This window comes from Ruditapes philippinarum, unplaced genomic scaffold (assembly GCF_026571515.1).
Source record: "Ruditapes philippinarum isolate M1 unplaced genomic scaffold, ASM2657151v2 ctg547_1_1_1_1, whole genome shotgun sequence".
In the NCBI taxonomy this organism is placed as follows: Eukaryota; Metazoa; Mollusca; class Bivalvia; order Venerida; family Veneridae; genus Ruditapes; species Ruditapes philippinarum.
In genome coordinates this window covers 290,320-316,256 of record NW_026855428.1, presented here as the reverse complement: position 1 = coordinate 316,256, position 25,937 = coordinate 290,320, and the positions used below count along the sequence as shown (strand labels likewise).

The 25,937-nt window shown below is 35.0% G+C and overlaps 1 protein-coding gene across 1 annotated transcript in view; it reads right to left on the bottom strand.

The window, feature by feature from the left end:
• Positions 1–355: 355 nt before the first annotated feature.
• Positions 356–25,937, bottom strand: part of LOC132743307 (uncharacterized) — a 65,492-nt gene continuing 39,910 nt past the window's right edge. The window contains exons 4-10 of the mRNA XM_060731846.1: positions 19,050–19,174; positions 16,299–16,741; positions 12,249–12,302; positions 11,698–11,836; positions 9,815–9,930; positions 7,849–7,921; positions 356–1,131 (exon numbers count right to left, since the gene is read on the bottom strand). Of these exons, the coding sequence (XP_060587829.1) occupies positions 398–1,131; positions 7,849–7,921; positions 9,815–9,930; positions 11,698–11,836; positions 12,249–12,302; positions 16,299–16,741; positions 19,050–19,174 (1,684 nt within the window). The 3' untranslated portion in view covers positions 356–397. The remainder of the gene's footprint in view (positions 1,132–7,848; positions 7,922–9,814; positions 9,931–11,697; positions 11,837–12,248; positions 12,303–16,298; positions 16,742–19,049; positions 19,175–25,937) is intronic.

Sequence of the window (25,937 nt, the reverse complement as noted above, 5' to 3'; positions counted from 1 at the left end):
GTTACATATTGAAGTAAGCTTAAAGAATCCTAAGCTTCTTTATTAGGTTTCACAACATTCAGTTAAAGTCAGATTTCCGCACCTAGACTTTCAGATGTTATAAGTTACGGGTTAGGTACATATCCTCAGCTGAAAACCACATTTCTAAAGATAAAAGAACAACTATTTCTTAAAGATAACTTATATTTAGGTTAAGGTATGTCCCATTTTAATATGACTTTATCATACAGAATTGCATAATAAGGATCTAAATTTGCACTAATTTAGTAACGAAGCAGTACTCACTTACAATATTTGCTGAAAAGTATATTCATGCTAAATATGAAAGTTAGTTTAATGATTCAATAACAACACGAACATTGATATGTTTTTAATGTTTTAAACACGTTTGCTATAGTCAAACGTCCTCTTTTTTACTGAAAACAGACTCATTTGAACTAACAGAGTAAAACACTGCGTGATGATCTACAGTCAGACGATTTTGAGTTGATGCACCAATGGAAGCGCTCCTTGGTCTGTCAAGTGACCCAGTCTCTTCCCTTATTCTATCACTTCGGCAAAGGAACGGTCTACACGGTGTAATGTCACTTTGAGTTCTTTGCATAGATGCTGATTCATCGTCATTATGAGAAACAGAATTTGTCTCTTCCCCAAATAAACTAGAGTCAGCAGTTTCCTCTTTTGAGTAATCATCAACATTTTCACAATGTGGTTTATCATTCAGACAGTCTATAGAATCTGTAGATAGCGTATCTATAGTTTCTCCACGTACAAGTCTTTTACCTATATGGCCATTTTGATGAACTGCCGCATTATGCTTCAGGTAGTTAACAGCAATACCTGGGTCACTATCAACAGATATATGATGACCATTTTTACGCTTTTTGCTGAAAAAGTCAGCAGATGAACCGAGAAAGGATAAAATCTTGCCTTTACTATGACGTTTATCGTTTGTTTGATACCTACAATCAACGCTGCTCACTTTATTGTCTACTAAGTCCATCGATTTACCTCTTCTCAATTTAGGTGTACCCAAAACAGACCAAAAACTAGAAGATTTGTTCCCGAATGCCCCAAAAGCAAGACTAGCAAATGATCCCATCGCTCCTTTACCACCTGGTCGTTGCCTTGCTGTAAAAAGTTAAGATTAATACTATAACACTTATTATATTTATAATTGTTACCAGTGATGCACAGTGATCTAATACAATAAATGTTCGTGGTAATCTCAGTAACAGAAGTTGTTTGTTGGTGGACTCTGATTTCAGGCATGTCGGTTTCAAGTCGTAAGCATACATATTTTATCTATTTATCATTTAATATGATCTCGAGATTAACTATACTGTAAAATGAGATTAACCCTGAAACTGCGAAATAATTTATCTGTTTGGACTAGTATAAATAATGATCATGGTTACGGTTACTGACATTTCTTTCAATTGTTATTGTCATTCTTTTAACTGAGGTCAAAAAGTTTAAGCGTAATTTTCTTGTTTTAACACCGATCTTAACACATTTTTGTGATATATCGCCGGCCTGTCAACCTTACATGCTTTCCTGGATAATTAACCTGAACTTACCATTTTCTCCGCAAGTGACCGACTATATACTATCGCATGATATTTTAATAACCATTAAACTCAATGTCCGAGATCAGTTGCAAGGTAAAAAATTCGCCTAGTTCGAGGATCTAACAAAGCAATCCGGATGCTCTCCCTAGAGCTAAGCAAGGGGATTTTACAGCTGAACATTCTTTACAAAACATTTATAACAAATATCATGCGATCACAAGATATTACGATTTGGGTATGATATGACAACTCCAATAACTGGTAACTGAAGGAAAACAGATTAGTCTGGCTTTTGGGACATATTTGAAAGCTTTCTGCGAGTTATGTCAATTTTGTATTGACATAAAACATCTCGAGGTCTGTATATTGAAAATAGTTTATACATGTGAAGAAGATGAGAGAATAACAAGAAATATCGACTATCATAATGCGATAGAGAATGAATTGTTAAATATGATAGAAATAAGTGTTTGGAAAAAATATCAAAATTTGAAACATTTATCTTAATCACTGCTTATCATTTTTTAACGTTCACAATAGACAAGTACAGAAGCGTTAGACAGGATCACATTTCACGTTAACTATTTTCATACAGAGTATGTCTTAAAAGTTACTTACCTTTCATTTACGAAAGATAGAATTATGACGTTAGTACTTAATGTATAAACAATGGAATTTAAGTGTGGATCTCAAATGGGAAAATTATGTTTTTAAGGATGCATATTGAACTTCCAATAAAATCGTCCGGTCAGATTTTTAGTATTTTTCACTTAATGAAAAACTCCCAACTTGTTATTCGAAATGAAACAGAAGTTATGCCATACTATAGCTTATAGAGTTTGACATGTCAAGCTGTAGATATAAACAGTTTATTTTTAAATGATAAAAAGACCGACGTCTCTGTAACAGAAATATAACTAAAAATATAATTTTGGAAAGTGTAAGATTAGATTTCTTCAGCATAATGAAATTGTCAGACAACCAAATATAAATACGGGAAACATAATTATTGGTTTTTACGTTTCCTTTCCATTCTTTAATGCATTGCAGAACATGCATTTTATGTGTATTTTATTCTTTTACAAATACTGATGGGGATAAAGCATGACAACATCGAGAAAGCAAAATATACTTTAAAGGAAAAAGAAGTAAAATAAGGCTTTCCATCAATGAAATGTTTTTATTGCCTTTAAAACATACATGCATACCAGATCACTTTTGAGGTTAAAAGGAATACATGCCTGCATAATTCCCACATGATTTCACATCTATATAAAATGTCTTTACAACATTTAAACACACATAGCTTCTTACAGAATATAAAATCACATATTGTCACATTATTTTCAATTATTGTTTTATCCCTATTCCCGTTATATTTCTCTATGTTTTCTTTTTCATAATGTATAATAAACTCTTCGAGTACAAAATATTATGTGAAATTTATAATATTACAACAATGATGACAAACTGATTACAGGATATGTATATCAAACAGTAATTAACATTCGAGCAAATAACCAAGTGCCACTTATATCTTCTTATATTGTTAGTTGTTGATTCACACTCAATCTTGTATATATTCATCCACTAAAATGACAAATCAAATGTACTGAAATGACATTTGATATATTAAAAGCAACAATGTATCTGACTTGAGAGGATAGCGTTTGTTACTTCTTCTGCCGCTAAACCAGTGTGACAGCTGAAATCTTTGCCAAAAAAGACACACACACAAACAAACAAAAAACAACATGTTTTTCCTGTTTTGGTACGTATATACTGCATGCGGTTATTTCTTCAATTAAAACTTTCTTTTTTTAGTAAGGATGAAGCATTTGTAAGACATGGGAATTAGCTGTTCATCCTATAAAATTTTACAGATGTAGACGATTAATACTTAATATATTAATAATGACCTTGACCTTTGACCTTGTGACCCCAAAATCAATAGGGGTCTTCTACCCATTATGGACAATCATCCTATGAAGTTTGAACAGTGTGGGTCGAATGGAACTAAAGTTATGTTCCGGAAACTGTTTTTGGTTTTAAGGTAAAAGTGACCTTGACCTTTGACCTAGTGACCCCAAAATCAATAGGGATCTTTTGCCCAATATGGACAATCATCCTATGAAGTTTGAATATTGTGGGCCAAATGGAACTTAAGTTATGCTCCGGAAACTGTTTTCAGTTCTAAGGATATAGTGACCTTGACCCTTGACCTTTTGACCCCAAAATCAATAGGGGTCTTCTACCTAATATGGACAATCATCCTATGAAGTTTGAACATTGTTGGCCAAATGGAACTTAAGTTATGTTCCGGGAACTGTTTTCAGTTTTAAGGTAATAGTGACCTTTACCTTTGACCTAGGGACCCTAAAATCAATAGGGGTCTTTTGCCCAATATGGACAATTATCCTATGAAGTTTGAACAGTGTGTTCTGTATGGTAACTTATTGTGCTGCGGTAATTTTTCATTTTAACATACACATGACTTGATATGACTACAAAATTAGTGTCTTTCATATGCTATTAGGAAGTTATCTTTGGATGAACTTATTACACACGTTACGAGGACGGACAGAGAGAAACACGTATACTTCTTCGGGATATAAAGTAGTACATACTTTTAAGTACGTAGTAGATATCTTAACTTTTACTTTTAAGGTAAAACAAAGATTAAATCTATACACGCCGTATGATTCTTCTTTTTATAGCAAAATGTAATACGCTTATTTTAATCGCTTTAAATTGACTTTTGATGATTTTCATAAAAATACACGTCAAAGTTCATTACTTCAGTTTTAATTTTATTTAGAATATTATAAGAGTTAAAATTCTTTAATAATCTAAGATGGTAAACATCTTAGTTGTATTCTAAACGAATGTAAATAATTTAATATTTTATAAAACTGTAGTATATGTGGCCCCAGTGACGTCCTCATACTGTAGTATATGTGGCCCCAGTGACGTCCTCATACTGTAGTATATGTGGCCCAAGTGACGCCCTCATACTGTAGTATATGTGGCCCCAGTGACGCCCTCATACTGTAGTATATGTGGCCCCAGTGACGCCCTCATACTGTAGTATATGTGGCCCCAGTGACGTCTTCATACTGTAGTATATGTGGCCCCAGTGACGCCCTCATACTGTAGTATATGTGGCCCCAGTGACGCCCTCATACTGTAGTATATGTGGCCCCAGTGACGCCTCTTATACTGTAGTATATGTGGCCCCAGTGACGCACTCATACTGTAGTATATGTGGCCCCAGTGACGCCCTCATACTGTAGTATATGTGGCCCCAGTGACGTCTTCATACTGTAGTATATGTGGCCCCAGTGACGCCCTCATACTGTAGTATATGTGGCCCCAGTGACGTCCTCATACTGTAGTATATGTGGCCCCAGTGACGCCCTCATACTGTAGTATATGTGGCCCCAGTGACGCCCTCATACTGTAGTATATGTGGCCCCAGTGACGCCTCATACTGTAGTATATGTGGCCCCAGTGACGCCCTTATACTGTAGTATATGTGGCCCCAGTGACGTCCTCATACTGTAGTATATGTGGCCCCAGTGACGCCCTTATACTGTAGTATATGTGGCCCCAGTGACGCCCTTATACTGTAGTATATGTGGCCCCAGTGACGCCCTTATACTGGTAATATGTCCTTATAACGATACACACCACGATGCACATATTATCTTACACCGACTGACGCTATGTCTAACTTGATGGTAACTGTTTAAGGCGGTAACGCTATATCTAACTTGATGGTAACTGTTTAAGGCGGTAACGCTATATCTAACTTGATGGTAACTGTTTAAGGCGGTAACGCTATATCTAACTTGATGGTAACTGTTTAAGGCGGTAACGCTATATCTAACTTGATGGTAACTGTTTAAGGCGGTAACGCTATATCTAACTTGATGGTAACTGTATATCTAACTTGATGGTAACTGTTTAAGGCGGTTACGATGCTCTGTCGAGTTTCAGGTAAATAGTTAGCCGCGAGCTAGATATTTCCGTCTGTCCGGTTGGCTTAATATGTAGAGCGATGGACTGTGAAACGGGCGACCCAGGTTCGATTCCCAGACGTTGCAAACCACTTTCGTTATTATTGATCATGAAATCCTTCTACGGTCATTCGCTTTGGCATGTAAAAATGTTATGAGTTACTTGCAAAAGTGAAGGCACTAGTAGTCTAGTTCTGGCAAACTATCTTTCATCATCGTGATATTGTACCATCACTATCATTCATCATCGCTTCATCGTACCGTCGCTATGTTTAACCATCCTGTCATTGTACTATCGTGTTTCACAATTATGTCATCGTACCATCGCTAAGTTTAAGCATCCTATTTCTGTGTTTTCACCAGATACGATGGCACGAAGATGAAATATAGCGATGGTACAATGGCACGAAGATTAAAGATAGTGATGGTACAATGGCACGATGATGAAAGATAGCGATGGTACAATGGCACGAAGATGAAAGATAGTGATGGTACAATGACACGATGATGAAAGATAGCGATGGTACAATGGCACGATGATGAAAGATAGTGATGGTACAATGGCACGATGACGAAAGATAGTGATGATACAATGGCACGATGATAAAAGATAGTGATGATACAATGACACGATGATGAAAGATAGTGATTGTACAACAATTGCACGATTATGAAAGATAGTGATGATACAATGGCACGATGATAAAAGATGGTGATGATACAATGGCACGATGATAAAAGATAGTAATGATACAATGGCACGATGATGAAAGATAGTGATGGTACAATGACACGATGACGAAAGATAGTGATGATACAATGGCACAATGATGAAAGATAGCGATGGTACAGTGGCACGATGATGAAAGATAGTGATGATACAATGTCACGACGTTGTGAAATGCGATGGTACAATGGCACGATGATGAAAGATAGCGACGGTACAATGGCATGATGATGAAAGATAGCGATGGTACAATGGCATGATGATGAAAGATAGCGACGGTACAATACCATGATGATGAAAGATAGCGACGGTACAATGGCATGATGATGAAAGATAGCGACGGTACAATGGCATGATGATGAAAGATAGCGACCGTACAATGGCATGATGATGAAAGATAGCGACCGTACAATGGCATGATGATGAAAGATAGCGACCGTACAATGGCATGATGATGAAAGATAGCGACCGTACAATGGCAAGATGATGAAAGATAGCAATGGTGCAATGTCACGACGGTAAAAATGCGATGGTGCATAATACGATGGTGAAAGATTGTGATAGTACAAGGGCACGATGATGAAAGACAGTGAATATACAATGACACGATGATGAAAGATAGCGATGGCACAATTAAACAATGATGAAAGATAGCGATGGTACAAAGACACGATGATGAAATGATGGTGACAATTACGCTATGGTGAAACATTGCGATGGTACAATGACACGATGCTTATATAAAATACGATAGTAAAATCGCGATAGTACGATAGCTCGACGTTTTATTTTCAAGTCTAGTGGCTTATTGACTTTGATGAGCTGAGCATTGTATATGTTTTACATAACCTTATTGTTGATACAATCTAGGGTTACTGATTCGATACATAAACTAAGCCCATATACACACCATATGTTATTACAATCAACATTTGTACAAGGTTTTTAACTGTTATTTCTTTAGGTATGAATGTCAAAAGGTTTTCGGCATACAGTTTTGGTTTGAAAAGAGAGGAAAGGTGTGAAGATACAGAACTAAATTTCCACAAAAGTGTCACATATTCACAAATACTTGTCACTTACAAGCTCCATGGTGCTTCACTTTAAATCAGTTGCGCGATAGAAAAAAAATAGCGCTTAGTTGAATATCTAAAATATGAGTTGAGTAAGCGGCGTTACATCTTTTAACAGACAGTGAATGGTCAAACATTATGCACATTATAAAAAATTATTGCAAATCAAGGCTGAACATTCTCGCCTTTGGACTAAATGAGCATTTATAATTTAGTGCATAGCTCCTTAAGTTGATTTAGAGACTAAAAAAATGAGCTATTGCCAGTGAATAATTAGGGAAGGTAATACTCTAATTAATAACTTTGAGAAACGACGATACATTACATAAACACACATAGTTATTTACAGAATTAAGGTTTCTACAACATTGACACTTTCATGCATCACCGTTTGCAATTCTTCGCATGCTTGGAAGATCCAAAAAGAAAAACGCCTTCCACTTTGAAATCTGCATTACCTAGGCTTTGGAAAATTTTCCAGTCGTCTATACCTTCACTGAGACATAATTTCTTTAAAGATTCGACCTGTTCCTGTATAAAGTGAAAATGAAAATGTGAAAATTCAAAATATTGAATAGTTTTTCTTAGCCTATTGTTCTTACTTTTATATTAGTTGTTGTTGTTTTGTTTCTTTTCCCTTATTAAAATAATTATAATCTTATTGAGGATGAAAAGAAAGTAGAACATTAAAAGGGGTAATGAAATAAACACTGAAAAGTAAAGGATACATTGATATATGAGACATATCTATAAGTCTTACCCTGTTGTTGTTTCAATAATAAATTCACCAATCAATACCTTCCTCAACATTTTGTTTTCAGTCATTAATTAAACGAATCATATACTATGACTGATGGATTGAGAAAAAGGGGCAAACGAATATTACTTAAATTCTACATGCATGTTTTTTCAGTAGATCGGTTCATAGAAGTCTTTATTTAAAACAACATTAAAGCTACATGCCTCCAGATGAGTCAATATATTTCAATAAAATCAAACTTGAGCAAAATGTACTTAGATGTCAGGAAAAGTTAAAGTTTCAAAATTCAAGTTATATTTTACATATTATGTGCGATTAATGACTGATTTTTCAGTATTTACTTCTATAGTTCTACTGCGTTACTAACGCAGTAAAGGCAATTATGCATTTATGCATATTTTGACCACTTTTTGGTAATTTACGTGGTTTGTAAGTGCCATTGATAATGTGTAAATTGCATCCTTTTGGTTACTTCACAATATTACACATTCAAATACATTTTCATTTTTTTTATGAAATTTGGCATGAATCTGGAGGCGTGCTGCACAAATGACTACAGCGACAGGATAGACGATTAAGTACAAGTGTGGAATGGAGTTTCGATCAGCCACACTAGCTGGTAACAATAACAACATGATACATGTACTGATATTATGCAAGTTATGATATGGATTGTTGCTGCGAATTTCAGTACATGTCCAGTGTTAATTTTGTAAGAGCCGCGATCTGATTTTAATATGAATGCTCTATGACAATCCTGTTAGAGCTGAAGTACATGTATATTTACATCCCAACATGAAATATAACCAATTTTTATCCACGAAACATTGCATATGCCTGTAACATTTTAAATTATGTAATATCCTGGTTTCTTCGAAAATATTACATTATCGTTATCGTCATACCCAAAAGTCCGTACGGATAGGAATTTTGGAATACTAGTAATCTTTATAAAATTGACACTATTCTAAAGATCAAACATATTTTGTATAGAATATATGCAGTCCTTGAATAACAAACTTTGCCTTGTATTTTGAATATCTATATTCTAATTGAATATAGAACATAGTTGCTAACACAATGATGTCGTATAATAAACATTGACTATCTAGCTACATAAACTAATAATATCTGTGAATGTGTTGCAGTTCGGATTAGAATATCCGTTCAGAGGGTACCCGCCCATTGGGTGGTAAAGAGGCTTGTCGAGTAACCACCCATGAGGTAGGGTGGGGTGAGGGGTACACGAGGGACGGATATTTTTATCTTAACCGCAAAAACATGTCATATATTTTTCTTGCATATCCTACCATCTGCTCGCATATTTTTAATTCTAAACCTCAATAAAAAATCATGAAAATTTCATGTCATTTTATCCGTAACTGTTTTCAATACAATAGCGTATACTAGTAAATTTACAATTTCATTCATAACGGTGAATCAAGGCAAGCAGTTTCATTCATAAAATGCGCTAAAATAACGGTATTATATGGCACGCGACTCATCTGGCACCCCTTGCCAGATGAAATTTCCGCATGGGTAAAACTAACGGAAACACCAGTTTGATATGCAAGAATAATTATTAATACAATGTAGTATAAAATTGTCAACGGGGCAATATTTAACTGTAAGGCAATTTTTCACTGTAAAAGTATAAATGTTACCTTGTAATTATCACGATCAATTCGTATCTGTTTGTTCTCATGCTCAATCTTTTTCTTCTGTGTAAATAACATCTTCAGTCGGAAATGTTCGTGATCCTTCACTGCCACAACCAAACCTGCAGGATACACAAACAACACTTCTTTACTGTACTTAACTATATTACAACGAGAATTAATAAATCAAGAATAATAATATATATCATATGTTGCGATTCAGATCGAAATATCCGTCATATGGGCGAGATCCCGAGGGACGGATATTCCGATCCGAACCGCAAACATATGTCAGATATTTTTTCTTGTATATTCTAGCATATTCCACCAAATTTGAAATTCTTTACCTTAATAAACAATTTTCCATGGAAATTTATGTCATTTCACCCGTAACTATTTTCTTACATTACAACTTCATTCATAACGGCTTAAGCATGCCATATTGTACAGCACGCGACTCATCTGGCACCCGCCATGCCAGGTGAAATTTCCGGCATGGGTAAAACACATGATATGCAAGAAAGGATAAGTTTTAAAGCATGAATTATTTTACACTGCAGATGATAACGTAACCAAAATCGTACAATTGGATCATAAAATGGCGGCCTGAACGCTAGGTAAAAGTAGTAAAATTGAGGTAAGCATACAGTTAATGTTAAATTTATAGGTAAGAACTAGGCTGCACGGAACCCCTGTATAAAAACCACATACTGTTCTGTTATTGGTTACCTTGTAGCTCTCTCAGTTTAGCCCTGAAAGTCGAAAAAGTTGTTTTGGGTGATGAGTACAATGGGGGAACAGGTAATAAGATGCGTTGTTTTCAGAAAAAGAAACGCACTTTGAACAAAATTGGCAATGGCATCTTGTGCACAATTGTAATTTTACTGGTCATGAATAATTTCCATCCTTTGTAAGGCTGCAAAACGAAGTTGTACATCTTTTAAAAAACGAGTACAATTTTCATTTTTTGTATGAATAATTTGCGAATTATTTGGAATAAAGACAGATAATTGGTAGTGTATAACTAGAAATGTGTCCATAGGACACGGGTGCCCCCACACTCAACTGTTTTGTCAATCTTATGACTCTAGGTCAAATATTTTTGGGCTACATGTGACACAAGTTGAAAACTTAAAATCTTTTACTAAGTAAAGAGCAAGAACTTTACACATACTGAATAAATCCATGAGCGAACCCCAAGGCGCATAAGTACACATGCTTAACCAACATTCTTGTAAGTTTTAGGCCTACAGGTCAAATACTTTTTGAACTATGCATGAACAAGTTGAAAATTGCAAATTTATACTAAGTCAAGGGCAATAACTCTAACAAAACTGAAAAAATCCAAATGCAAAATCCCAGGTGCATAGCATCACAGCGATGTTGATCATTCATTGAAAATTGCAAATTTTCACTAAGTCAAGGACAATAACTCTGACAAAACATAATACTTTACAAGCGAAACCCCAGATGCAAAATTTCACATACTGATCAACATTCCTGTAAAGTTTCCTGACTCTAGGTCAAATACTTTTTGAGCTACGTGCGACACAAAACGCGAACGGACGGACGGAAGGACGGACGGACAAGGGTAAATCTAAATGCCCCCCCAAGGTGGGGGGGGGGGGCACAAAAAGCGTTACATATTTTCCGTTCTTCACGGTCGTATCAGAAATCGGACGTGGCGGTAAATTGTTGGAGGCACGCTACCTTGCTGATTTGTATTTTATCCTAAAAAAATTTCAATATCAACTATTAGTCAACCACCATTATATGAGTCAATCTTTGAAATTTGTAGTCAATTCAGCTCAATTTGACAATGGAAAAATGACCATATGTCACTTTAAATGTTGTGAAATATTATCGTACAAAATGACATGTAGACTTACTATTAGTTACCCGAATGACCCGCCAGGGAAGCATGAAAGCGAGTATATAGACAAACTGCTTCAACGTGTACATGGACAATCCCTTCACAAATATCATATCTACTACAAATGACGTCATTATAACAAATGTGTCAAATACCTGGAATTAAATTAAATTAAAAGAAATGCTACATTTGTATGTAAAATCTAGTACGGATGGAACAAGTACAAACTTCAGTATGAACTTTATCAATCTGACTCTGAAATGAAAATCTCATCATGAGGATAGCTTTTAAAGTCAGGACAATTTTGACTTATAAATTCATATTTAAGTTTCAAATATCTAGCTTATATTTAATTTGGAGCCTGCTCTGCCCATTTTGACCTAACAATGCATGCTGTAGTGAACATTAATGAGTGAGTGATGTTTACGGAGTAAGTATGAGTTTAAATTTCTTTAAAGAAAATAATTCCACTTATGAATACTCTAAAACATACATGTATATAAATATTGAAATAAACTATAGCACTTTTAATTTGATACCTATATTATAAATTTATAAATTACATACCTCTAAGCGTCTGTCGAGGAGATGTCTACCAAAACAAATTATCTTGAGTAAAATCTATAAAAGAACAAGAGTCTTGGTATCATATTGCTATGATAGTGTATTTAGTGTAGTGTTATTACATTTTAAATGGACATAGAACAAAGATTAACAGACATCTCTTTGGCCAAAGCCCGTCGAATGCGTGCCTCCCTTACATGTTTACTTTTTGATTGAATTTGACATTTTCGCAATAGTTTTTTCATGATGTCTGGTTTTTAAGATTTAGATATTTATTCATTTTAATAATCTTTGAACAGCGGTAACATGTAATTATGGATTTATCACAGCTAGACTAGTGTTCGAACTTTTTTTCAAGATTTTAGAATTACTGATGTAGGTCTGGACTCGTGTGCAAAATTTCAAACCATTTTCTCACTCCGCTTCGCAGAGATAATCAATCTTATTGTGAAGAAGTACTGTAAATAGTACGGCCATTTAAAAAACATATACAACAATGCCAAGCCCGGTAAATGATAGAACTACCTCTTTCGGAGGTATACAGCAAATTGCACTATCGCTACTTCCGAGTTAGTGCATGTCGTTAAAATCAGGTATCATCAAAGTTAAATGTTTTTTACTTTTTATATATTTTGTAAACTCTACACCAAATATAGAAATTCGGAGAATGCTATGCCATGAAAATTTGATTAACATTTCCAGACGTAAAGTTGTAATGATAGTGTTTGAAATGTATTTGTGGCGGCGTTTCCCAGTTACCGAATTTAGCGACTAAATGGTCCTTTTCATCATGAAGCAGATTATTTTTCCTCCAATTTTCAACGAAACAGCGATTCATATTAAAAACAAATACATTTTAAGTAGATATATGGCTTAGAAAACATTTAAAATTGAATTCAGATCAAAACATCAGTTATTAAAGAAAATATATGATATTTATTTTGGGAGAAAGCTCTGTCGTTATGGTAGTTAAGGTAGTTATGTCGCCAAGGGACTCGTACAAAGTATCTGATTGTTTGCGTATATTTTTTCATTATATTTTTCAGGGAACACAGATTTAATAAAATCAATATTATACTAATGTTATTACTATACATGTATAACATGAGGTATTTTCAATATTTTGCATAATAAAACATAAACACATACAGCGTTCAAATTGTTATCGTTACACTGACTCAATACTTTTTTAATGTAAACAACTTTTACTTTGTATATGTGCTAAATAGTATACTGCATTATCTAAATCAGGGCTCACGATGTCGGTCGCCATGGTTGCCATTTGCGATAAATGTATAAGATTGGCGATTATTTTTGCTTTTTGGCTACAAATACAGGCGATTATTTTTTACTACTTACAGTGTTTTTATAAGGTGTAAAAAGCGATAAAGAATGCAGTAGACCCAATTAACACCAGCGGGGTGGATTTAATTGAGTGTCGACTGTATATCGGTCGCACGTTGATTACTATTGCCCGAGGTGATAAAAATACATGCGAGATGAAAATTTGTATAAGAACTTTAAAGATATTGTCCAACATTATAATAGCCATGAAATATCCACCAAATAGTCATAGACATCGTCTTAATATTGATAAACTGGATATTACATGTAACCAACCCGTTTGCAAATTTTCATTATTTTTATTTTAAACGGCTTGACTAAATCGCCAATGGAGAACAATGATAAAATATTTTTAAAAATGTATTTATTTCCAAACAATTATATGCACAACAACAAAAATTGTGAATAATTCTACAGAAAACAGAAAAAATCAATTGTCATATATTTTCGCGACATCGATATCTTTCTGGGTTTTTTTTTAAAGCAAAAATAAGCTATGTTCGTTTTTTTCATTGATTCATCTGTTCATTATCTACATTATAGATATTGCAGTATACTGTTTATCATAATAGTAATTAAAATGACATAATGTGGGGAAGTATTGTAAATTTGGTATGATCATTAAAATGATCTATAACGCAATATGGGGAAGTATTGTAATTTGGTATGATCATTAAAATGACCTATAACGCAATATGGGGAAGTATTGTAAATTTGGTATGATCATTAAAATGACCTATAACGCAATATGGGGAAGTATTGTAAATTTGGTATGATCATTAAAATGACCTATAACGCAATATGGGGAAGTATTGTAATTTGGTATGATCATTAAAATGACCTATAACGCAATATGGGGAAGTATTGTAAATTTGGTATGATCATTAAAATGACCTATAACGCAATATGGGGAAGTATTGTAAATTTGGTATGATCATTAAAATGACCTATAACGCAATATGGGGAAGTATTGTAAATTTGGTATGATCATTAAAATGACCTATAACGCAATATGGGGAAGTATTGTAAATTTGGTATGATCATTAAAATGACCTATAACGCAATATGGGGAAGTATTGAAATTTGGTATGATCATTTAAATGACCTATAACGCAATATGGGGAAGTATTGTAAATTTGGTATGATCATTAAAATGACCTATAACGCAATATGGGGAAGTATTGAAATTTGGTATGATCATTAAAATGACCTATACCACATTTTTTTTAAAAATTTTATCAGTTCCATATTTACATATTTTTCAGAACATTTTTGATATAACTTTCGGAACAATAAATGTGCACACTTCGTAAAATGTGTAAAGGGCGCTATGACATTATTTAAATGTGATTCAAATTCCAATAAAATATTGAAGTTTGTAATTAAGGTATAATTGTACTAAACTATTCTTTATCTTCTTATTGCTATTAGTAATCAAAACGTATAATCAGCAAAATGTTATGTACAGTTAGAACATTATTTTACTCCAATAAAAATGAATCATATGTGATAGATTAGAGGTTTCAGTAAACACTATAGCCACAACATCACCAAGCGAGTGAACGTTGTACCGAAATATCGGCCCTTTCCGTCAGTCTTCCGCTTATAGCAGATAATGTAGATGATTATAAATATAGTTAAAGTTTATTTCCAATGAACAATTACCATAAAACAAAATTATATGTGTAAATATAACAAAATGATAAATGAAAAAAGAAGCGACGGACACCTGTCATTTTATTTCAAAAACTGCTCATATATCTACGGAAGGAAATCATAAAGAGCGTGATAAGTAAATCCTCAATAGCAGTTGATAGGTGGAAAACAGGTGACCAATAGGTGATATCGGTGTTAAATACGTTGCCATATTTTGGCTAAAAATTTACCGATCAATCACCGGTGGCTCTGTGTAAAAAAAACTGGGGTGTAATGAAACTTCGAGATTGTTTCGAATCATAATATGTATAAAATAAAATTAAATTTGAAAAGATATTATTTTATGCCGCTATAGGAGTAAAAGAGATGAAATCACAATTAAGTTAAAAATAACTTAGATATATAAGTCAATTAGCACCAAGAAAACGCAAGTACGGCCGCTAGCACACTTGACCGGCAACCCAAAGACCCGTGGCAGTAAGCCACATTGCAACGTTCCAAGGCAAGCTGTCAAGCTTTTTACCAGTACTAGTTGCCTCCACTTTCCTAAGGAACTGTAACTTCTGTACATGTCAGACAGAGGTACAATGCTAATGACCGTAGAAAAGATTTCATGATCAATCACAACGAAAGTGACTTGCACCGTCAGGGAATCAAACCCGGGTCGCCCTATTGAGCTTACGGACGGTTGGGCGTGTTGATTTTTCGCCTGATTTATATAGCTCGCCGCTATGGTTATTAAAGTGATAACATCAAAATCAAGTTAAAATAACATAAATATATAAGGTCAATTAGCACAATATACGCAACGACTGCTGTGTCGTGGTTAGCATACTGGGCAATTCAGAGACCCGTGGTTCCAGTCCCGGCTGCGTCGTGCCGAAAGAATATATAGATATATTTATTTATATATATTTATATATAAAGTACGTGAACAAGAACAATGATACTAAAAAATAACTGGCATTAACTGAAATTTCTCATTTTATTACAATCCCAGCAGGTCGTGTATTTATATGATATATATATATAGAAGAAGATTTATATACTTACATATAAAACAAGTATAACACTGATGGATAAACTTGTCTTGTGAAATATATATCCCACAAGTCTGAGCACGGAGTCCTCGTGATCTTGTTGCATAGATGAGTTGACATCACTAGTTTCACTTATATTGTTTGACTGCATAAATGCTATATTAGAGTTTGAATATATTGTTTTAGACGCGAATCCACTATCATTGATATATTTTGTTTGTTCATATGATGCCGCTTTTACCATGAACGCTGTGTCATTTTTATCGCCTATTAGTGCCGATTGCAAACTTGTATTAGTGTCCGTTTGTGGCGATATCCAAGAAAGTTGGCCGAGTAATATCTTTTCGTAAGCGATGTCTATGCGGTCGCCAGGAATCCCAGAGAAGTGATGTGGATACCTCGTTTGCAGGGTTTCTAGAAACATAACTGACGATTGCTGTGTTTCAAAAAGTATATCTGAAAAAGGTTGTCATAAAACAATGCTAGACGACAGTTAGTCTAATGGATTATTTTACCTTAAACGATTTTATGAATGCTATATTCATCTTATACCAGTCGAAACAAACAAATGAAAATGCTTTTTTTTTCCATTTACTTTTAAAATGACCCATTTTTTGGACAGAAATTAACTATTCCTAGACTCATTTCATTAGTTTTGTATAAAAAATTATTCATTTTAGCTCGATTCGTTACAACTTATATTAATTTCTTTCAAGTTCGCTCCCTGGAACAAACCAGTATTGGTAGCATATGAAGAAACAATGGCCGTGACCGGAGTATGGCTCGAACCCATGATCCCTGGGTTGAGATGCAGACACCATAAACACTAGGCCACCATTCCCCTTTCATTTCTTTATGAAATAACAAACATGCTCGTCAAAGACACAATATACAGTAAGTTTTATAAAAATATTTTCTTCAAATTTTGAATGTGTTTCTCATAATAAAATCAATAATCTGTGATGCTTTATTCAAACAATTTGTATTAAAGCTAGTAATCGAATACTATGAAATTACTCGAGGGACAGATAGCTTTTCATTTGTTTCTGCTATATTATGCGATAGATTTGTAACACGTCCTAAATCTTTTGCAAACACCGGAAATTTGTTACGCATTTGACACAATCAGTGCGTATACAGTTTGCATAAATATGAGAAAACTCCGATAACGCACGCAATGTCAATATGATGGACTGACAACACTACGAATTGTTTGTCTATTTGTGATAACATCATATCAAGATAAATGTGCATGCATACAGAGCATAGAGAGGACACGATGACTTTTTAATAATACATAATAAAAAAAGGAATGAAAAGTAGTATAAAATAACAAGAACCACCCCAAGCGGGCTTTTTTCATATTACTTAACACATTAAAGGAAGAATATTGTAGTAAAGAATACTCCTAGAAAACATAATTTTTTCTAGCCCTTGACTCGCATTATTGGTAATTTTGTTATAGAAACTTGCCATAAATGGGTACATGGAAACATGAAAGTGTTCAGTTATGGAAAAAAAAGCAAATTAATGAAGACTTTGTGATAAGTAGTTTTCAAGATAAAGAACGGAAACCATTTTGACATTTAAGGTACCTGTGACCTTGACCTGACCTAGTGACCCCAAAATCAATAGGGGCATCTACTAATTATGACCAATCAATATGAGAAATATGAAGACTTTGTGATACAAAGTTTTCAAGATAGTAAGCGTTAACCATCCTGATATTTAAGGCCCCTGTGACCTTGAACTTTGAACTAGTGGCCCCAAAATCAATAGGGGTCATCTACTAGTTATGGCCAATCAATATGTGAAATATGTAGACTTTGTGATAAAGTGTGACCAAAATAATAAGCAGAAACCATTCTGACATTTCAGGCCCCTGGAACATTGACCTTTGACCTAGTGGCCCCAAAATAAATAGGGGTCATTTACTGGTTATGACCAATTAGTGTGTGAAATATGTTGACTTTGTGATGAATACTTTTCAAGATACTTAGCGGAAACCATTCAGACGTCTAAGGTCCCTGTGACATTGACCTTTGACTTAGTGACCCTAAAATCGATAGGGGTCATCTACTAGTTTTAACCAATCAATATGTAAAATATGAAGACTTTGTGATAAATAGTAACCAAGATAATAAGCAGAAATCATATTACCATTTAAGGCCACTGTGACCTTGACCTTTGACCTAGTGACCCAAAAATTAACAGGAGTTATCTACTAGTTTTGAGCAATCAATATGTGGAATATGAAGACTTTGTTATGAATTGTAACCAAGATAATGAGCGGAAACCATTCTGATATTTGAAGCCCCTTTAAGCTAATGACTCAAAAATCAATAAGGGTCATCTACTAGTTATGGCCAATCACTATGTGAAATATGAAGACTTTGTGATGAATACTTTTCAAGATAATCATCGGAAACCATTTTGACATTTAAGGCCCCTGTGACTTTGACCCAAAAATCAATAGGGGTCATCTACTTGTTATGACCAATCACTATGTAAAATATGAAGACTTTGTGATGAATACTTTTCAAGATAATCAGCGGACATCATGTAGTCGTCTGACGGGCAGACCGTCAGACAGGCGGACAGACAGACCGACATTAGCAAAACAATATACCCCCTCTTTTTCGAAGAGGTGCATATTAACAAAACTATAGACAATTATAGCAATTATAACAAAACAGTGTATAACATTTTTATACATACTACGGTTTCAGATTTACATGAAAAAAATACGGTATTTAACTTTTACCTTTAACATGATGCAGATCAAGTATCAACTCTCCAAGAACCAATGCACAGTCAATAATGTTGAGTACAACAATGAACAACAATATGTATTTGCTGAGCAACAATTTACCACATTTCCGTCGCCATCTGAAATCAATAAAAAACAATATTGACATTATGTTTATAGTACATATATAACACGATTATGTCTTATCTGTTACATACGAAAATGGGAGGGGACATTTCAGCTATAGTAATTCTTGATTTCAACTTCATGAATTCACGGTTTTAGCATACGAAAAACGCGAAATCACATATATTACTTCATGAATTCACGATTTCAACTTCACTTTTTCATGAATTCACGTTTTTTGACTTTCGCAATTTCAATTTCATTTGACGTTTCAATGTAATAGCTTTATAAGTATTGAAGCTAATGCTTAAACAAAAAGGTAATCAACGCCAAAGCTGACGCCGACTAGTGGATCATTATAATACCAATCAAATTTTTCTTCAAAATCGAAATGTGGAGCTCAAAATGGTTAAACGGAAAAATCGGCAAGTTGCATTGATGACTGAGTGAGTCATCAATGCAACTTGCCGATTTACATATTGATGTAAAACATTTCTAAAATATTTAATTTTTTATACACAGTTGGAGAATGCTCAGTTTTTCGCAAGGACTTCCCATAAATGCGTTTTAGTTATTTATGTTAGAGACAGCTTATCGTTTGTAAATAGGTGAGTCATTCTATATTTTCGCAACATTTTCAGTTTGAATATCTTTGATATTAAGATGTTTTATGAGGGATGAAATTTTTTGTGGTGTGATAAGGGATTTTTTCCCAATGATGCAAGCTTAATACATGTATGTCTTTATATTGTCAGAAGAGCATTCCCTATGACATGACTACTTCTCTCATGGCACTCCTGTAACACTTTTATATTTAACAGCTAGAAAGAGGAGTTTCTATGATCATAAATAAGTGCATTTAATTTAATTTTATTTTATGTTATTGAGTTAACATGTAAAGATTATCTGAAAAATATTAACTGTTACTTCCTTACCATCTGATAAGACCTTGGTAAAAACACATTTTATGTGCTGTACATGAGTAACAGTAATGTTACACGAAAGACACTTCAGCAGTGACAACAAATATGCTTGCATGGTACTAGTACTTCCTTATTTTACATGGTACTAGTACTTCCTTATTTTACAAAACTTTTATTTAATTTCATTTTATTTTATGTTAAGATAATGTGTCATCTGAAAGCTAAATTGTGTTGTTTGAGTTGCATCTGATAAGACCGTGGCTAAATAAAAATGGCATTTACATCTTGTTACATAAGTGACGTTTTAGTTACAGGACATACATTTCTGTTACAGCAGTGACAAAATATATGCATGCATTGTACATCTATATTTCATCAAACTTAATTGAATTCATTAATACAAGAAGATACTATAAAGGTATCTTAATTAAGTCATAATCCAAGTATACTGTCACACTTGTTCTCTCCTATGTAGCTTTAATGAAATCACTTAATGGTTTTGATCTTTACATAGTGCGGTTATGACAGGATAGTACTCAATGGCTATTTGATGCTGATTAAAAAAAACAAAGAATTTTTTAAAAAAAATGGAACAATCACATTGGAAAAATAATTTCAACCACTAAATGATTATCAAAGTCTTCTAAGTCAAAGTCTTCAACAATAGCATTCTAAATAATACATTTCCTCAACCGTTCAAAAATGCAAAGTCATTCCTATACATAAAAAGGGTTCTAAAAGTGATGATAGATGTTATAGGCAAATTTCATACTTCCCTTGATGTCACTTATTCTTGAACGTCATGTCAGTTCACATTTACAGCAATACCTTAAGGAAACACAACTTTTACCAACGCAAGTCTGGATTCAGGTCAAATCATTCATGTCAAACTGCACTGATAAGAATTGATGATGTTTGGATTACAGCTATTTACAAAAATGAAATAGATCCTTTTTAGATCGCAGAACCCAACAAACTTACATATCCGGTTTATATTCAGAGTCAAGTTCATTAACTACTGGTGTTCCTAAGGGCCCAGTGCTACTTTGTATTCTGTTTTTAATCTATATCAATGACCTTCCTTTGTCTATGGAAAAAGTACCAGAAACAAATAGTTTTGATGACGACACCACCCTTTCAACCTCTGATGTAGCCCTAAACAGAGTAGTTGAATCTCTTACTCATGATCTTTTAAATGCCAACAAATGTTGTAATTTGAATCGCATGTCTATCAATACTACCAAAACTAAAGTCATGCTTAATCCTCAAAACACAAGCAAAATTATGTTTATGAAAGTCATCCTTATATTTCTTATAAAACAGAGCAAATTGTTTGTAGCTCTGAAATAAATTATTGGGTATTACAATTAATGACATCTTGTCTTGGCAAATCCATATTCAAGGGAATCAAGGGGGTCAGCCGGTATTTTGAACAAAAACGAGTCATGTAAAGCAATCATAATAGATTTGAATTTAGTTTCTTTTGTTTTGATATTCCAAATGCCTTGACACAAGTCAGTATTTCGCGTTGAATGCGATTTTGATTCTGGATACTGCGTACACCCGGCGTTGAAATGAGAAATTTTCGATTAAACTGAAAGTTTCACAAAGTTGAACTTAGTTTATTGTAAAATCTATTTAACAAATATGTTTTCAATCTTTGTTATTTTTCCTTTGTACGAAAAATGTCTTAAAACTAACTATTTACAGGCAATAGACATTATGATATTGCGTACACCCTAAAAATCAAGATACTGCGTACACATTTATGTGTTATTGATTCTGCCTACACTTTCTTCGAAGCAGTCTAAGTTCATAATGGGATCAAATGGATAACACTGGTGACAAAAAAATTGAATATCAAAACTTACTTAAAAAAATTTTTTCCCAAAATTTCTAAAAAAAAAAGAAAAAATTATTTTATAATCAAAACCCTTTTAATTATTTTAACGTTTAAAAATTTTAGCAGAATTAAAACAAATTTAAAAAATTATGGTTTATCAAAACAGTGCACAAGTTTTTTTTAAAATAAAAATGAAAAGAAAATTGCCCCAAAAAATTTTTCTTTATTCACGATCTTGTTTTAGGAACCAGTGCTTGTCTTTGGAATCTTATCAGGTCCTTTTCTTTGATAGACATGTTTTTTAGGCCCCCATTTACTTTCCTGGGGACATAATATAAGTCAAGCTAATTACCCCTGGTAATTGAATCGGGCTGCTAATTACCCCTGTCATGTTATTCAACCCAATTACCTTGCAGTACATATATATCAATCAGCAGTTTTCTTGGGGACATAGGGGATATCATTTTTACCCCTGTTGGACATATAATCAGGTCAGCTATTTACCTTCCCTAGAATATAATAGGTCAGTTGTTTCTTCTTGATACATGATGATATCAGGTCTAGCTAGTTACCTTCCTGATGGACATGATGATATCAGGTCAGCTAAGTTACCTTCCTGATGGACATGATGATATCAGGTCAGCTAAGTTACCTTCCTGATGGACATGATGATATCAGGTCTGCTATGTTTACCTTCCTGATGGACATGATGATATCAGGTCAGCTAAGTTACCTTCCTGATGGACATGATGATATCAGGTCTGCTATGTTACCTTCCTGATGGACATGATGATATCAGGTCAGCTAAGTTACCTTCCTGATGGACATGATGATATCAGGTCTGCTATGTTACCTTCCTGGTGGACATGATGATATCAGGTCTGCTATGTTACCTTCCTGATGGACATGATGATATCAGGTCTGCTATGTTACCTTCCTGATGGACATGATGATATCAGGTCTGCTAAGTTACCTTCCTGATGGACATGATGATATCAGGTCTGCTAATGTTACCTTCCTGATGGACATGATGATATCAGGTCAGCTAAGTTACCTTCCTGATGGACATGATGATATCAAGTCTGCTAAGTTACCTTCCTAGTGGACATGATGATATCAGGTCAGCTATGTTACCTTCCTGATGGACATGATGATATCAGCTATGTTACCTTCCTGTTGGACATGATGATATCAGGTCAGCTATGTTACCTTCCTGATGGACATGATGATATATGGTCAGCTATGTTATCTTCTTGATGGACATGGTGATATCAGGTCAGCTATGTTACCTTCCTGATTGACATGATGATATCAGGTCTGCTAAGTTACCTTCCTGATGGACATGATGACATCAGGTCTGCTATGTTACCTTCCTGATGGACATGATGATATCAGGTCTGCTATGTTACCTTCCTGATGGACATGATGACATCAGGTCAGCTATGTTACCTTCCTGATGGACATGATGATATCAGGTCTGCTATGTTACCTTCCTGATGGACATGATGACATCAGGTCAGCTATGTTACCTTCCTGATGGACATGATGATATCAGGTCTGCTATGTTACCTTCCTGATGGACATGATGATATCAGGTCAGCTATGTTACCTTCCTGTGGACATGATGATATCAGGTCTGCTATGTTACCTTCCTGATGGACATGATGATATCAGGTCAGCTAAGTTACCTTCCTGATGGACATGATGATATCAGGTCAGCTAAGTTACCTTCCTGATGGACATGATGATATCAGGTCAGCTAAGTTACCTTCCTGATGGACATGATGATATCAGGTCTGCTATGTTACCTTCCTGATGGACATGATGATATCAGGTCAGCTAAGTTACCTTCCTGATTGACATGATGATATCAGGTCAGCTATGTTACCTTCCTGATGGACATGATGATATCAGGTCAGCTAAGTTACCTTCCTGATGGACATGATGATATCAGGTCTGCTATGTTACCTTCCTGGTGGACATGATGATATCAGGTCTGCTAAGTTACCTTCCTGATGGATCATGATGATATCAGGTCTGCTAAGTTACCTTCCTGATGGACATGATGATATCAGGTCTGCTAAGTTACCTTCCTGATTGAACATGATGATATCAGGTCTGCTATGTTACTTCCTGATGGACATGATGATATCAGGTCTGCTAAGTTACCTTCCTGATGGACATGATGATATCAGGTCTGCTAAGTTACCTTCCTGATGGACATGATGATATCAGGTCAGCTAAGTTACTTCCTGATGGACATGATGATATCAGGTCTGCTATGTTACCTTCCTGTGGACATGATGATATCAGGTCAGCTATGTTACCTTCCTGATGGACATGATGATATCAGGTCTGCTATGTTACCTTCCTGTTGGACATGATGATATCAGGTCTGCTATGTTACCTTCCTGATGGACATAATGATATCAGGTCTGCTATGTTACCTTCCTGTTGGACATGATGATATCAGGTCTGCTATGTTACCTTCCTGATAGACATGATGATATCAGGTCTGCTATGTTACCTTCCTGTTGGACATGATGATATCAGGTCTGCTATGTTACCTTCCTGATGGACATGATGATATCAGGTCTGCTAAGTTACCTTCCTGATGGACATGATGACATCAGGTCTGCTATGTTACCTTCCTGATGGACTTGATGACATCAGGTCTGCTATGTTACCTTCCTGTTGGACATGATGACATCAGGTCAGCTATGTTACCTTCCTGATGGACATGATGACATCAGGTCTGCTATGTTACCTTCCTGATGGACATGATGATATCAGGTCTGCTATGTTACCTTCCTGATGGACATGATGATATCAGGTCTGCTAAGTTACCTTCCTGATGGACATGATGATATCAGGTCTGCTAAGTTACCTTCCTGATGGACATGATGACATCAGGTCTGCTATGTTACCTTTCTTTTGGACATGATGATATCAGGTCTGCTATGTTACCTTCCTGATGACATGATGATATCAGGTCTGCTAAGTTACCTTCCTGATGGACATGATGATATCAGGTCAGCTAAGTTACCTTCCTGATGGACATGATGATATCAGGTCTGCTATGTTTCCTTCCTGATTGACATGATGATATCAGGTCAGCTAAGTTACCTTCCTGATGGACATGATGATATCAGGTCTGCTATGTTACCTTCCTGATGGACATGATGATATCAGGTCAGCTATGTTATCTTCCTGATGGACATGATGATATCAGGTCAGCTATGTTATCTTCCTGATGGACATGATGATATCAAGTCAGCTAAGTTACCTTCCTGATGTACATGATGATATCAGGTCTGCTAAGTTACCTTCCTGGTGGACATGATGATATCAAGTCTGCTAAGTTACCTTGCTAGTGGACATGATGATATCAGGTCAGCTATGTTACCTTCCTGATGGACATGATGATATCAGGTCAGCTATGTTACCTTCCTGATGGACATGATGATATCAGGTCAGCTAAGTTACCTTCCTGATGGACATGATGATATCAGGTCTGCTATGTTACCTTCCTGATGGACATGATGATATCAGGTCAGCTAAGTTACCTTCCTGATTGACATGATGATATCAGGTCTGCTATGTTACCTTCCTGATGGACATGATGATATCAGGTCAGCTAAGTTACCTTCCTGATTGACATGATGATATCAGGTCTGCTATGTTACCTTCCTGGTGGACATGATGATATCAGGTCAGCTAAGTTACCTTCCTGATGGACATGATGATATCAGGTCAGCTAAGTTACCTTCCTGATGGACATGATGATATCAGGTCAGCTATGTTACCTTCCTGATGGACATGATGATATCAGGTCTCAGCAAGCTAAGTTACTTCCTGATTGGACATGATGATATCAGGTCTGCTAAGTTACCTTCCTTCCTGGATGGACATGATGATATCAGGTCAGCTAAGTTACCTTCCTGATTGACATGATGATATCAGGTCTGCTATGTTACCTTCCTGATTGACATGATGATAACAGGTCTGCTA